General features: G+C 38.7%; 1 protein-coding gene across 1 annotated transcript; it reads right to left on the reverse strand.

The window, feature by feature from the left end:
- Positions 1-6,953: 6,953 nt before the first annotated feature.
- On the reverse strand, positions 6,954-14,331 carry Magohb (mago homolog B, exon junction complex subunit). The gene is made up of 5 exons (XM_010643577.2): positions 14,161-14,331; positions 11,599-11,657; positions 10,816-10,926; positions 8,837-8,919; positions 6,954-7,117 (listed from the first exon to the last, which is right to left on the reverse strand). Exons 1-5 carry the CDS (start codon positions 14,252-14,254, stop codon positions 7,018-7,020), a joined length of 447 nt encoding a protein of 148 aa, XP_010641879.1. The 5' UTR covers positions 14,255-14,331; the 3' UTR covers positions 6,954-7,017.
- Between the last annotated feature and the right edge of the window lie 2,462 nt (positions 14,332-16,793).

Below are 16,793 nucleotides of genomic sequence, written 5' to 3' on the forward strand. Positions count from 1 at the left end.
GCTGGGGATGGTGCTCAGTGTCAGGCCACTCGCCTAGAACGAACACACGGCCCTGAGCTTGATTCGCAATACGTTTTTAAAAATGAAATAAAAAATAAAGTAAGCTCTTGTTAAATACATAGAGCCTTTCGATTCAGAGGAGATTCAGTTTTCAATAAAGCTCTTGCCACAGAGTGTGGATTCTGGAAGCAGGCCAGTGTGGTTGAAATATCAGCTGTAGCTCCCTTGGGTGGCTTCCTGTAGGTCTCCTGATTCTTTGAGCCCCGGATTCACCACAGCAAATGATTGTACCGTTGGCCTCCCAAGGCTGCTGTGCTTACCTATAAACTGGCATAGACACAGTAACCCCTCATTGAGTGTAAAATATCATTGTCTGAAGTCCAAGATTCAAATCCTTCCTAGCCATGAAAATTTGAACAAATCCCTCTGAATCTTCAAGCGTCAGTTTCCTCACATGTTCAGTAAGAGTGTCCCCCATTTCATTGGTTTGGGGAAATTGAATGCAATTAAGATTACAGGTGAGATTTCTTACCTTTAAATTGTTGTTGTTGTTGTTTTTCATTTTATTTTTGTTTTATTTTCTTTCCTAAATTTCTAAAAAGTAGAAGCCGTAAGACTGGAATCCAGAAATCCTGAGCCAACTGCTAGGGCTTTTATATGGTTTGTCCCACCAAAGCTCGTGCTCAGGCTGGGACCCCAAAGTAGCCATATTGGGCTGCGGGCCCAAATGGAGGTGTTTGAGTTGCGGGCACAAGGCCCCATGACGGAACTGGTGCTTCTCTCCTGAGGGAATTCGTCAGCTCACAGGACAGTCCACTGTTATAGTCTGTCACTTTCACACACTTGTTCTTCCATTTTCTGTCGAATTAAAGCAATGTGAAGCTCTCAGCAGATGTGACTGCCTGATCTTGAGCTTTCCCACCTTCAGAATCATGAGCTAGAAGAACTCCCATATGAATCATCAGTCTTGGGTGTACTATTACAGCAACAAAAATTGAACTCAGGCACACTCGGCTGGTTTTCCATTCCACTGTGTCAAACTTGGAGTGTGGGTGGTGAGAAGGTGGAGATGATATAGTAACATGATTTAGGAACTGGAAAACGTATAGCAGCATCCCACCCCTGCTCTAGACAAACACATTCTGCGGCCTCGGATCTGGGGATTTTTTTCTTTCTTGCCCACACCGTTAGTGGTGATGTTGAGGATTTTTCTGTTCTGGTTTACAATCGAACAGCTGGTGAGAGCATGGGTTACCCTCAGGATGGAGGCTAGGCAAGTGCAGAGCACACTTTTTTACAAATGTGTTTTATATGTTATTTGTCGCCTCTAACATGATATGAAGTCCAGAAGGGGTGAGTAGCACATCTGGCTTGTCCGTTATTACAAAAATATGATGCCTACCACAGCCTTAGTGAACAGAGGACAAAGTTAAGAGAAACTGATTACAAAATCTAGAGTTTTCATAGTTCTAGAAAGAGGCAGAATGATAGTAATTAGCACATCAAGTTGTGTAGCTGCTACCCTAAACTCTGTTTTTATTGCTAATCACTGCATTTTGGAAAAAAGCCAAATTATTTTTTTAAGTGAGAAGACAGTATCAGAAAGCAACTAACTTCAGGCTGAAAACTCCCACCTTGACTCCAACTGAAGCAGCAGGACATTGGATGTACCAAACTTTCTCACAACCAGTTAATAAAACAGAGATGAGGAATCTCAATGTTCTTGAACTTTGTTTTCCAAAAACCTTTTTTTAGTATATATGCTGCCAAAGCGAGCACTCCAAAAACATTTTTGTGCGAGACACATCCAAGTACACACATGTGAACATGAACATATAAAGCTTTCGTTTATTTTCTGCAGCTACAGAAGCCACCTATTCTACCCATTCCTTGAGAATGATGTGGTTAGCTGGAGACTGCACACAACTGGTCATACCATCAAAGCTTCCGGTGACACTGCAGTCCTCAGTGGCTTCATCATCCACAGCAGCGTGCTGTCTTCCTGTCCCCGGCTGAAGGGAGGGCACCTGGAACAACCACCAGTTCAACAGGAGGAATCACTCCTGGCCGGGTTCCTGCTTTCTTGTCCTTCCTGATATTTTACTTTTACACCACTGGGAGATGCTAAATTGCAGGCTCTAAAAGTAAAAAACCAAAACATCTCTGCTTTCACATGTCTCGTCCCTCTAATCACCCCATTTGTCATCCTAAAGGTATTCTGATGCTCTGGATTTTAAAAACTCTGGTCCCAAGTGAGCCTCCAACAGTAAAATTAACCAAGTAAGGACAACAACTCAGAACTAAGTAAAAATAATAAAACAGCAAAAAAGAAAAAAGTTTCAGATCACTGTTTGGATTTTATGCCACTAAGAAACAAAGCGTATTCACGGGTTCAAAGAGAAAATTGTTAAAGATTAACCCACAATTAAGATTTTTGATTCTTAAACCAACATTCTCCCCACCATATTACCCAGATCTAAGAAATGTGGATATGGACATTGGAGGGTCTGCTCTGGCAGGATCTGGGGTCACCATCAGTTGAATCACTCCTTTACCCTCACTGTTTGTTTTAGATATGGGGTGGCTCTAGTTTATTAGTTATAGTATGATGGTTTCTCAACAGATGGTGTCGCCCTCCTATGGGAGACCCCAGAAGATGCCATATATCGCAGAGAGCCCACTACACTGCCGACCCTTAGAGAAGAAAGTGAAAATGCCTGTGCAGCGATCTCGGGGGCCAAGGCTACCCAGGCAGCACCTCGCTGTACTGAAAATCTAAGGTCGCTCACGGCCACCACTCTGAGCACCTCTTGTAATTGCAGAGGCCAAAGGTAACGTGTATTTATCTATGCTGTCAATAAATTTAGTAGTAAAATATTTAGGCCATTTTCCTTTTCCCGGAGTCTAGTTTTCTGGTGGATTCCATACATAGTCAGAGAGGCCGAGTTTATCAGATCACAGCAATTCCCAGCATTGTATTTCAGCATTTGCAGCATCGGTCAAGCAACATTAGCGTTGGGCTTTGTGAGAAAACAGAATTACAGCTGCACCACATCCAAAAGACACATCCTCATTTCACTTCACAGTTCTCTGGTGTGTGCACACATGCAAAGATGTGTGGTAAATATAGATTTCCATAGCAACAAAAGTATCACCTCAGACTAAAGTATGTGCATACTAATAATCTGAAGGCAGTAAGGACAGAGTGAAGCAACCAACAAAACTTCTACGAATCACCTACTACACAGAAATCACTGCTAGCAGGGAACCATTGAGTGCGCCTGTAATCCCAGTACTCCAGGAAGCTGAGGCAGGAAGATGACAAGTTCGAGCCCAGCCAAGGCAATCTGGCAACTTAGCCAGGCCCTGCCTCAAATTTTTTAAATGTTAAAATTAAAAAGGGGCAAGAAAGGCTTCAAGGTGTTGCATACGTGACTTACCATCCCACAAAAAAAGGCAGAATATGGGCCAGGGATTTAGCTCAGTGGTGCTGCCGCCTGCCTCGCAAGGTCCCAAGTTCGATTCCCATTACCAACAACAAAAAAAGGCAGAATGAGATGCAGACACACATGGATTGGTTGATCTGAATGTAACAAAAAACTAGTTTCACCTCAAACTAGTGCCATAGAGTTCAGATTCCAGTGATCACTGTCAGTCAAGACACAGCGTAAAGCATAAAATCAAACATAAAAGTACAAAAAATTTATCCTAAGGACCCAGTCTCCAATTTTGATATACATATATAAAGCTGGGCGTAATCCCAGCACTTGGGAGGCTGAGGCAGGAGGACCACTAGGAGTTCAAGGCCAGCCTGGGTCACATAGTAAGACCCTGTCTAAAAATATAAAAACTTAAATATAAAATAAAATTAAATAATAAATGTGATGTCTTAGTATAGTGGGGAAGAATAAGAGAAGTAAATCAATACTAGAAGAAAGAGAATGGAGTAGAATTACTACGTTAAAAGTTTTTAAATCTAAGGGCTATTTCTTCCCAACTGGAAGCCATAGAATGAGTCTTAAGGAATACGCTAACTGGCCACACGAGAGGTTCAGAAGCTCCTCTTCCTCCTCAGTGACATTTACATGAAAGAGAATTATGAAGTGTATTATACTGTACATTCATCAGGGCCCACAATGTGAACCAAACTCACGGTCATACAAGAAATCTGACGGTAAGGAGAATGGCCTACTGGGTAATACGGAGAGCAGCTGACTTCACAGCCAATTTGAGAATGACCTCGCGTCTTCAGAGCAGATCCAGGAACCAGCTGTCCTCAAAGGCAGCTTTAGACACCCCCCCCCAGACAGGCTTTAGAGCGGGTTTGTCCAACCCCCAACCTGCACAGCTGGCAGGATCCTAAACTCTTTAACACAATGTGATTTCCAGAACACTCTTTCATGGCGGAACTGCAAGGCGCCCAAGCAGACTGCACAGGCGACTACGGACTGCTGTGATCAGGGCTCAGGACAGCGCTAACCCCAGCTCCTGCACCAGACGCGTCCAGTCCGATGAAAACCTGCGTGCATCACTCACTCGCCTGACCTGCCCAGTAAGTGCCGTGATTGAACCATTTCAACCTACCACGAAAAGCAAAATTTAAAAATCTCTGATGATGGGGGCAGAATGGTTATGAAGCACTTGCTCAGAAAATCCCTAACATCTGCAGTTAAGAGCTGTGACGCTAATCTGAAGTTGCTCCTTGCTTCCCAAGGCAACAAACAGGCGGCTTCCCACCACCACCTGGGATGTAAAGATCTATTCCTAGACACATTTCATAAGCAGCAAACACTCCGGACTACCAGTCATAATTTTGTATTAATGGAAAATACTAGCTTTTAGTCAAATCCAGAGAAAAATTAAATGAGGATGCATATTCCGTTTTCAAGTTGTGAGTACAGAAGCAGGAGAGGATGGAGAGAGGTGTCAGGGTCAGTGTACTCTACGTGACTAAGGGAAGGGTGAGGGTTAGATCGCATTCTTCTAGGACACTTATTTTTTTAAAGGATAAGCTTTTATTGTTTTCTCTTTCATTTTGATGGTTTTGGTGTTGGGGTTTGTACCTATTAAGCAAGTGCTCTACCACTGATCTATGCCACCAAACTAAGAATAAGCTTTTAAAGCATCAATAAGAGAGAAAAAATAATTTAATCTGACAAGGAAAAAGAGGTGTTGCTTTCCAAACGCCCTTTCTAATAAGTCCACAGAGCATAAGCAACTATGGCAGATAATAAACACATCAACTTTGTTGAGACAAAAATCATTCAAAAATGAGTTCTCTGACCCAAGGCTTCATTCACATGGCAGCTTTTCATAGCTTTTGGTTCCACAAAGCCTGTTTTGGCCTCACATGATATGTCTCAAGGGTAGAGTAGTGGACAACATGGTGCTTTAAAAACTTTTTCAGCTTTAAGGGTGAAATCCTAACTGTGTATTTTAAATCAGGATAAAGGTACATATAAATAGCTCCTGTCATATTGTTTCCTTGTTTAAAATGTGAGTAATAATACAAAAAATTACCAAGTCTACACTCCAGATGTTCCTGTAAGATGGGATGCTACATTTATTTATCCTCTCCTATACATCTCTGAATTTATTCTACCATATAACTCTTTATGAAAACTCCTACTTATTTCTTAAATAATTTTGTTTTATGTAGAGCTGGAATTAAAAAAAAACTCATTTCCCAAGTAAAAATAAATAAAATAAAAATAAAAATCTGATGAGTGAGCGCCTAAAGGACTAAGAATTGCAGCTTCCATTGACTGACACTAAAGCACTAGATTCACAGAAGCAAGGTTAAAATCCCACTTGTTCGTATTTTTAAATGTTGTAATAAAAAGGTCTTAAAGTTTACTTATATACGTTGTTTTCCATACACTTTTGTATGTGTCTGAAGACAAGTCTTTACTCAGTGTGGCAAGAGGTGTAGGGTGTAGGCCCCACATAGGTGTGGCTACTAAATTTCATCGAAACTAAACAGCAGAACCAAAAAAAAAGCTTATTGGCATCAATTAGGTGAAAAAAAAAATCAACAAATAACATTAGAGGCTTAGTGGCAATTATTTCAAATATTTTGTACCTTTAAAATTTTTCATAATAAAACATAAAAAAACATTTTATTCAACACTATAAATTCAAATGAACTAGTTACATCTCCAGTAATCAGTAGCCACTTGCACTGCAGCTACAGAGAACATTTCTATTTTCGCAGAACAAATGTACTGGACACAGCCATTCTGTGCTAGCAGCTCAGGAGTCCCGGCCAGCACTGAGAAGGCCGGTGTGGGTGCTGTCAACCAGCATGTGGGAGGCTGACGCAGGATCACTGTGAGTTCACGGCCAGCCTGAAAATATATAATGAGACCCTGTCTAGAACACAGATAAATACATTTTATACTTAAGTGGTTCAAGTCACACACACACAAATAAGGAATGAAGGTATGAGCAAAGATATCCCTGAGTACTGTCTATACTCTTAAAACTTTAGATAATTATTGCTTACACCAAAAAAAGTTAAAAGCCAATTGTCTTGGAAGGGTTTATGATTCATGTGAAAAAATCCAGAAACTTCTGTAGACAACTTCAGTAAATACCCATACAGCAAATCCTATCAGGTATGGAAGAAACATGGGAAGATCAATGGCTAGAAATCTGGCTACATATTTCCACCTGCCACAGCATGTATCTACTGCAACAATTTCTTTTTACATTTGAAGGGAATAGAATAGCTTCCCGAAATGAAATATAAAACTGTCCATTCAGGCTTTGATATATTTTATTAGAGCAAAATTTAACAAAAACTGACTTTTATTTACAGGATTTAATGTATATGTGGACAGTCTTAGCCGCTTAGACCCAAGGGAGGAAAATCATTAAGCCTGTTTATGTATTTTCATATGTTCAGTTTACATACAAAAAGTTTGTTTTCACATTCATAAAAATTCAAATATTATAAATGAAAAACCCTTCCTCCCCCTCCCCTCAAATATACAAAGAGCTTCACAAATATACAATTTAAATTGGTTTAATCTTGAAGTGTAATCCAATGAGACTGAAAACTAAACATTTCAAGTCTTGTACCAAATAGTAAAATACTCGAAGGCCTTCAGGATCCCTAAAATTTAAATAGGTAAAAGTTAGAATTTTGGTCCTAATGAAATACAATTTTACAAATTCTGACAATAAAACTGAAACCCTGCAAACAATTAACAATTAACTGGGAAAAAAAAACAATTAACTTCTTAGAATTTAGGAGAAAGTAAGAACTTTGCTAACAATTGAAACTACTGAATGTTTTAACACCTGAGTCTTCTGTAAGGAAAAGTTTTTTTCGTTGGTATTTATTTTCATATTTAAAGTGTTTACCTCATTATAGAAAGTAAGCTATGCATCACAAAAATGTAGAATGAAAAAAATAAACTACTCATAATAATTCCATGCTACCACCCTAAGTACTAACAATAAACATTTTGGTGTTCTTTTTTTTCCTGAATAACTAAAATCATTCTCTGTGGCGTTATTTTTATCACAGCATTAAAAAAGAAAAAAACATCTACTGATGACTTTAATTTAGCCAATCTACCCTTCAGTGATCATCTTCATGCATAATAAAGCTTTGCTGGGTGAAGGGAGGGCAGAGGTAAGGGGGAAAAAATGAGAATCAAGACTTGTCATGTAGAGGTACAAGATCCCAACAATAAATGTAACTGTACTGTATCCCCAAAATGTACCAATAAACTCAATTAAAGCTGAAAAAATAAAAAATAAAAAAGCTTTGCTAATATCTCAGGATATAGTCTTGAAACAGATGCTTGCATGAGATTACAAGAGCAAAGGTGAATGGAAAATGTGAGTTTCAGATGCACGTTCCAAACTGCTTTCCAAAAAAGCAGTGTGACCAAGGAATGTCATATACTCAGCAACAGTAAGAAAATTAATAGTTTAAAAGCAACTGGTTGTTCTTCGTGAAGACAGCCTTTTGTGTCCTTAGATATTTTGCCGTCATTCTTGTCTTTTCCTCTACTTAGCACTTACTTAAAAGATCTACCATGTAGAAGGTACCATGATAATTCGGAAGACACACAAAGTTTCTCATGAAGCTCACATTCGAAACTAGTGAAGCAAGCCAGGTGTGGTACTGCCAGTCTGTAATCCCAGCACTCTGGCAGGCTGAGGCAGGAAGGGGTTTTAAGTACAAGCCCAGGCTGGGCAACTTAGCAAAACCGTGTCTCAAAATTTCTTTAATTTAAAAAGGGCTGAGGATGTAGCTCAGAGCAAAGGTCACAGGTTCAATCCCCAGTAAGGGGACCAGGGGACATTTTTGAAGGAAAGAGGCAGGAAGAAAGGGCTTGGATGAAAGGGGACACTATGCACTCAAGTAGCCCAAAGACGACACAGAACAAGGGAGACACAGCTAAAATAGTACCATACTGGATTTTTGCCACATTTTCCAAGTATTAAAACACAGAAAAGAGTGATATGATAGCTAACAAGACTGGTATAATTCAGTAAGAATTTTTCTTTAAATTTTGTGACAGTGTCCAGACTTCTATACAGCATAGCTAATGAAGACTGGGCATTATTATGGATATTATGTGGATTATAGGTAATTATCAAATAGATCATGATGGGCATCATTTTGGATGAAGATGCTATTTTGGTAGTCAAGAAAGACAAGAGACAAGACAATAGACAAGACAAAGAGTCTTTAAGGACATAAAAATCAGAATCAGATCTGCAATGGACACCATTACTGACTCACAAACTGATTATAGTTCTAAGCTGAGTCTCTAATAAATTATGTCAACTTAGCCAAATGTTTCAACATACTCACTTTGACTGATTTACATCAATAAGGGAGCCTATCTTTGATGTGGTAAAAGAAATATGTTCATCTCCAATTACAATTTCAAGCTCCTAGAAAAGAAAAAAAACACAGTTAATAAAAAACATCTATCCCAGAGATAACCTGTATTCTTATCCGAAAGAGGTTTCAATTGTACCTGTACATTTTCTAGCAGTCAATAGAAACAAAGGGAAGCAGATGGCAGGTGCTCAGAAATATACAGCGTCCTCAAAACAAAACCCTCATTGCTCACAAGTTCTACCCCAAGTGACAGAACCAACCAGGAACTGCTTTCCAGAATCATCATAAACAAGACACTTAGTGTCAATAAACAACAGAGGCATCACTTTAAAGCATGGATTATAATTACACAAGTATAAACCTATTCTTAGTACAGCAAACATAAACACATCTCCCTTGCTACAAAACTCTGCAAATACAATGTATATGCATAAAAGCTACCACCTTAGCACGTGCTATATATCAGGCCCTGCTTCTAGGACTTCACGTTCTCTGTAGGCCCTAAAATAACCTTACAAGATAGGCTTTATTAGGGTTACTTTACAAATGTGCCAGACTCATAAAGCACAGGAAAACAGATGCTGATATTTACGATCACTAGTGACACTAGCAGTATTTGATTCCAAGACTGTTAAGATTTAAAGACTTTTTTTAATTCATCAATTACAGATAAGCACCTGTAAAACAAATACAACATAATATAGTCCTTCCTAGCAGCCATATTACTGTATAAACTTCCCTCTATACTGTTTACCTGCAAATTTAAAACTAAGACTTAAGGGGTTATTCTGTCATGAGTTTTCAAGTTAAATTGCCAAACATGTCATTAAAGGCGGCCCCACTTACGCTTAATCGGGAGACCTAAGCATGCAGTTCATGGCACACAGTAACTGGGCAGTTACCTAAGATCCTCTAACTTGACTCAGTGACCCAGCAGATCATTTCTGGAGCATGCCTGCTCCTGCCCACTGACCAAAACCTATGAACACGAGGAGCGGGTGGGTGAAACACCGGACTTCTCTAAGACTAAAAGATAAAAAATGCTAGCTGCTATGGTTTCTGCTTTTTAGTCCATGTATATAAATGCATAAAACAAACTGAGCTCTAAAGTCACTTTCTATAAGTGATATAATGCATAAAATAAATACTGCTATTACCTTTATTTTTCTAAATAAAATTTCTTTAAATAGCAGAGTTAAATTACTGCTACTGTCAGCATCCGTTAGATTTTCCACATTTTTCTTCTAGTCAAAGAATGTGATACAAAGCATAATCCTCAGGAATATAACAAAGTGAAATTAAATGTTTCTTTCTTCCAGAGGTTGTATCTCTTTTCTCCAAAAGTTGAAAAGACTCAGTTCAGAAACCAAATTGCCTCTCTACAGAGTGAAATTAAGCCTTCGAAGTTCCTCAGAAGCCCTTTGAGCTGTTCTAAAGGGAACATTGGAAGCAAGGGCAATAGTCAGTTTGAACAAAGAAAACAATCAAATACCTCTTTGGGGCATGAGGATGCAGTTATTCTGAAAGTTATAAATTTCAAAATAAATTAATTTTATATAGTCACTGAGAATCCTATCTCAAATTTAATAAACTACACCATACATATTCTTAATAAATAACATACAATAGAAATTCTTAACAGCATGAAAACATCCTAGCTTGGGCAGGGTAGCTACAGAGAAAACTGTTCAGAAAAATGTCTACATTTAGCACAGACACAGAGAGGTGGTACACAAAAGTCAAGCTGAAGGGACTCAGTGCAGCCTCGTGAAAGAGCACTTTTCCGGCCTACACAAGGCCCTAGGTTCAATCTCTTAGCACCACACCCCCCAAAAAAGAAGTCAGGTGATGAAGAATCATTAAGGAGTCACGCTAAATAAGGTAGGGAAATACTATTATATTATTATTATTACAACAACAATAGGTAAAGAATCACAACTCCAAACCTGCCGGCCAACTCTGTCAGGGGGTGGCCACAAGGCATCGTCTTCTTTTGTAATTTCACTGTCATCAATTATTCTCTTCAGCTCTTCCATTACGCTCTTGTGGACATATGCCTGGAAATCAAAGACGATGAACGTCACCCTGTGCACCTGTGTCTTTCCGCAACTTAGCGAGAAATGCTAAAAGTTACAAACCCCTAATATTCAATGGAGTGTCACAGCTAATTTAATCCTGATTCCAACTATTTTTCTCAACTTTTATATACTTCTCTAAAATCCTTTGTCACATGGGGACTTAAATGGCTAACAGTGGTGAGATGAGGTCCACAAGGTGAAGAGAAAAATGTAAGTACACATCACAATTAATACTCTGAACTCTTCCTTATCCCCACCTCCTGAACTTCTAATATAAAAATCACACTCCTTATATCTTGATTATCAATTAGTTTTAAACGGTAAAGAGATTAAAAGAAAAGTTAACTACAAAGTGAATTAAATGATATTTTCAAATATGGGACTATAAGTTACTATATTCAAATTGCTTTTTCTGTTGTTAACCAATGCCACAGTCACATCTAACTGAAATGAGGTCTTTTCAATCTATTAATTGACTTTTTTAATGTGTGTGCTGCCGAAGCAAACACTGAATTGACTTTTTAAAAATATAGACTTAGAATGAATTTTTGTAAATTCAACAAAGATATGAGGAAAATGGGCTAAATGTAAAAAAAAAAAAAAAAAAAAAAAAAAAAAAAAAAAAAAAGTAAGTACTTGGAAAGAACTTACCTCTTTTCTGATCATGACATCATTTTTGTAATTGCTATTGTTGGCATATCTAAGCTTTCCTGTGAGGAGTGGAAAAAAAAAATCAGTCCATAACAACAGAAACTGCTAAAAATTTAAAAATAAAGAAATAACATTACAAACAGTTTTGGGGGTCAAGACCATTTTATACATTTTAATAGTGGAGAATGAACTAGGGGCCTCTGCACTGAGCTATATTCCCAGCCCTTTTTTAAAGTTTTTTAATTTGAGGCAGGGTCTCACCAAGTCACTAAGTTTCCAAGGTTGGGCTCAAACCTCTGATGCTCCTGCCTCATCTCCCAGAGAGCTAGGATTACGGGCATGTACACCATGCCCAGGTGAGCTACCACTTTTATCAGTATCTCCTCCTTCCTGGTGTTAAGATCAATGCTAGACATATAGATAGTAAGTTGGCTGATAATAAGTCAGCCAAATTTAAAAACATTCCACGCCTTCAATGCATCATAGGTCATTTCTTGGGCCTGTTTTCTTAAACTATTTCATGATCTAAAAAGGAAATCTGAAAAAGGAATTACTAGTTCTCTTAAGTCTGATATATGTGCTGGCACTAAGTGTGAAAACATTTAATCTGATATGGAATACAATTCTAAAAAGGAGCTTCTATTCTCTCACCCTTTTCACAGTTGAGAAAACAAAGTAACTTGCCCAGGGTCACACAGATTCAGATCTAGATCTACTTCCTTCTGATACTCACTTTCTCCACTACACCAAACTGATCTCTATTAATTATTTTCATTCAAATTAACGTGCTTATAATTTGAACCTTCAAATTAACGTGCAAATGATGGTATTGCTAATTTTCTATAACTGACTAAGAAGCATACAATCTATGCGCTGTTCCTTGGTAAAATTGAGCTAGTTGATTTATTTATATTTAATTTCAATCCTTCGTGACTTTTTTATCTGTGCTACACACTTGCACACACAGCTAGTCTGCTGCCCAGATACAGCTATATATGTGCTCCTGACCCTAGGTTACCCTTGTATGGTCCACCCCTTAGGAACTGCAATTTTGTGACTCGTTATTACCAATATAATTCAGTGAAATGATGTGGTAGTAGGCAAGTGGATGAGAACCACTAGCAAGAAATTCACCTGATACCACTGGGGTACTTAATTTACGTGAATGGCTAAGAGTCATACAGATAAGCTGTATGTTGTTCACAGACAAGGGGATTAAAAAAATATAACAGAGAAAAAAAAAAAGAAGAAAAAAACAACAGATGACTTCTGGTAAGTTTGGCACCTGAACTAAATTTAAAAGAGACATGGGAAGGACACAGATTGGTAAGGTGTTTAAGGTTTCCAAATACTTGCAGGGCTTTAGTTACCTTGAGTTCTGCCTGAAATGCTTAATACTCTTCCCTTTCCTAATATGTAATCCCCTCTTAATTTCTCTCTCATAGAACCTTATCCAAAACACGCAGAGAGCACTTAATAGTCACAATGTCTTATAGTTAGGAGCATGTTTACGTTCCCATGAAGACATGACTCTTTGAGGAAAATTAGAAGTCATACTCATTCCTGCACCTTCAATTTTTGAATTTATACGTTGCCTAGGACATAAGAGACTTTTTAAAAAGTCGATTTAGCTTAACTGTTTTTGTTGCGGGTGAACGGAGTTCAGTACACAACAATATCCTGTAAAGAATCAACAGCTGTCAAACGACAAAAGGGAGGCTGGGCGTGGCGGCGCACACCTGTGATCGCTGCGAGTCTGAGGCCAGACTGGGCTACAAAGTGAGTTCAAGGCCTACCAGAACTGCACAGCAAGAACCTGTCTCAAAAAAAAAAAAGGAATCCTGCCATACACTGGTAGGATTCGACTGGCCATCCGCTCAACCGGGTCTCAGTCTGGCTTTATCTTTCCCTCAGAGGCCAAGAAAACACCACCTCACGTCTAGACTCATTCTCAGGTGTTCCCTCCTCGGGGAAGCTTTTCTGGACTCCCTCCTGCAGAAGCCCCGCCCCTTTTGTACTCTTGGAAATGCATCCCTGTGAAACACTGCAAGCACTTCAAACACATACTCATTTAATAAACACAGCCTCAACACAGCCAGAAAGAAAAAGAAAGAAAGAGAAAGAAAGAAAGAAAGAAAGAAAGAAAGAAAGAAAGAAAGAAAGAAAGAAAGAAAGAAAGAAAGAAGGAAGGAAGGAAGGAAGGAAGGAAGGAAGGAAGGAAGGAAGGTTGGTTGATTTTAAGGATCCACTGGACCACCGCTCGGTGAGAGTGTTCTTTACAATAGGCAGGCATTAACTCTTTTAAAGTCCTTCCCTGGTGAGCTGATTCTAGGATTCCCATTACTGTAGGTTCAACTTTTCAGTCTGTGGCAGGATTGGCTTTGTTGAATTAATTTACCGCAAGAAATTATTTTTTATTCACAAAACCACTCAGGCCTCCTGTGTTCTTAGGCTCTTCCGTACGCGCCCGAGGCAGGGCCCGCGCTCCTGCTGCGTCCCAAGGCAGCGCCTCCCCTCCGATTCCCGCTTCCCAGCACCGCGCTCGGCCCCTCCTCCGCTCACCGTCCGGCCGAAACTCGAACTCCAGAAACTCGTGTCCGAACTTTCCCTTGTGCCCTACGTAGTAGCGTAGGTAGAAATCACTAGCCATAGACATTTTTGCTCCCTGGAAACGCGCCGAAAGCCCAGCCAACGTGCCACCCGGCGCCTGGAAGTTACGTCAGTCGCGCAGACCAAGTGCGTCACAGCAGCGCGCTGATAAGTACGCCGTCACTGCGGCGCGCACAAAAAGCGCGTCATCTCCTGCTTCCAGAACCTCCTGAGGAAGGCGTGGACGTAACCTCTCAAGTGAGTGGCTCAGAGTCCCGGGAGGAGCTTCGCTTGAGGCCTTCGTTGTGCGAAAAACGGAAGCGTATATTATAAAAATTAAGTGGATTACATTATATTAGGAAAGAAGTTCACAATATAATGTCATTTTTATGGGCTTACAACGAAGGTTTATAAATTATTTTACACTTCAGCTCTTAGATATCGGCCTGCTTGACTTGGGTGTGGCTTTTTGTGGATGTGAAATAAATATGCTTTTAGGGTAGCTGATCTTTCGGCATACTATGAAATGAATGTGGCTTTGTTTTCCTCTAATCGTGAGATGAGTAAAGGTAAAAGCCAGAAACAGTGGCAGATCCAGAATGTAACCTGTTTCTCTCGGATTGAATCCTAATGGGGCTTTGGGTAGTGATTGCTAGTTATCCCGCAGCCAAAAATCTGTAAGAGAAAAAGTAGAAGAAATCCATGAGACAAGAGCTTTGAAGTTTTGAAAACACTAAACTGAAAAACCCTAACAGTCATGTTATTGAAGAGCTTTTAATATAACTTAGAAAATACTTCATTCAGTAAGAGTTAACCTTTAGAGCCCTGTGGATTTTTGACAACTTGATTTAACATCAAATAATGGTTTAGCCCACATTTCTTGCCATGTAGACTAAAATTGGGGCAGTGAAATCATGTTACAGCACGAACAACAGGGAAAATGGTGAACTTCACACAGTCTGCTTTTGAAATATTATAAATCGCCTTTCTTTTACCAACACAGAGTAAACCTGGTGAATAACAAGTTTCTGATGGGATGTAGTAGAAAATTATAGAAGAAATTTAATCCCAACACTTAACCACTACTTAACCTTGGACAAGTGACTATCTCTAAGCCTAATCCAAATAAATATACAGCAGTTAGGTTTGCAAATCACACAGAGTTGTTCAGAATAAGAGAGATAATGTAGGTTAAAAAATTTTGAAATTTATGCAGTATGATTTTTTTTTTTTTTTTTTGTACCAGGGATGGAACTCGGGACCATGCTGTTGCGAGGCACGCATGGCGTCCCTGAGCTAAATCCCTGGCCTTGTGATATGAATTTTTAAAAGCATTTCCTGTGTTCTGAAAACAGTTGAACACTAATGATAAAAAGGACCATTTGTACTTTCAGTGCAAAGCAAACATGTAAGGCAAACATCAGCATAAAAACAGTAAAGTCCTGGCATAGTACAACAAAGGAAGCAAGTCATTTTCTTGCAGATGGAGTTTAGAATTAGAAAAAAAGGAAAACCTTAAAGGTGACTTGTGAAAGGAGGTGTTACTTAAATTGAACTTTAATGTGTAAAGTCTGTGTATGTTAAGTGGGACGGAAAAGCATTCCAGGCTGAGAATGGCTTAAGAAAAAGACACAGGGATGTGAAAGTGCCTGCCTGGGAAAAACCATGAAATTAAGAATAAGTAGAATATAAGGTTCATGGAAGTGGATTAACTAGAAAGGCAGGTTGGAGCAGGTTATCATGAGTCCATATTAATATATAGTTATATATGTGTGGTATATTATATAGTCATATAACTATTAGTATAAAAGATTATTCAATCCCAAACATAGGCTGCTATTTTGGAAAATCTGTAAAAAACAAAAAGACCCATGCTCTGTCTCCAGGATGACTAGCTATTCCAGTTTGCCCAGGACCTAAGAATTTCTTGGAATGTGACATTTTCGGTTTTAAAACTTGGAAACTCACAGAAATCTTAGGATGAGTTGGGCAGTGTTTATCACAAGAATAATTCAAAGAAAACTGAGCACAATATTTCCATATTATCTTTTAAAGTGCCAGTTAAATCCATTTTACTGAATTCTGTGAAAAGCTTCATGCAATATCTTTATCTAAATATTTCCCTCAGGTTTTTGGTACATGAGCTCATGTTCATCTCCATATCCACTTAAATAGACTATAGGTAACACACTGGACCTATGTAAGTAGAAGTTATAGAATGCTCAAAATATTAACATCTTTCTAAGTGGACCAGTTACTATCTTGATCCTCTAAAAAGATTGAGTCCAATAATCCCCTATAATCCTGTCTTTTTAAGGCGAAATATAAAACTATATTTAACGCTTCATATTTTAAGCCAAAAATATGCCAAAGTAGATATCTCGTTTCGTGTTAACAAATATTACAAAGTAATACATTTATGTTTTGTAGTCTTCTCAAGTATTATACAACAGCAATGCGAAAATGTTCTGTATGACTACTGAGCACTTAAAATGTGGCTCCTATGACTATAGTACTGAATTCTTAATTTTCATTAATATACATTAGCATTTATTTTTTACTAATTTTATTGGTACATTTTAGGTGTACCATGACATTCATCATTG

Source organism: Fukomys damarensis, unplaced genomic scaffold (assembly GCF_012274545.1).
Source record: "Fukomys damarensis isolate Sample0158 unplaced genomic scaffold, DMR_v1.0_HiC HiC_scaffold_19, whole genome shotgun sequence".
NCBI classification, from domain to species: domain Eukaryota; kingdom Metazoa; phylum Chordata; class Mammalia; order Rodentia; family Bathyergidae; genus Fukomys; species Fukomys damarensis.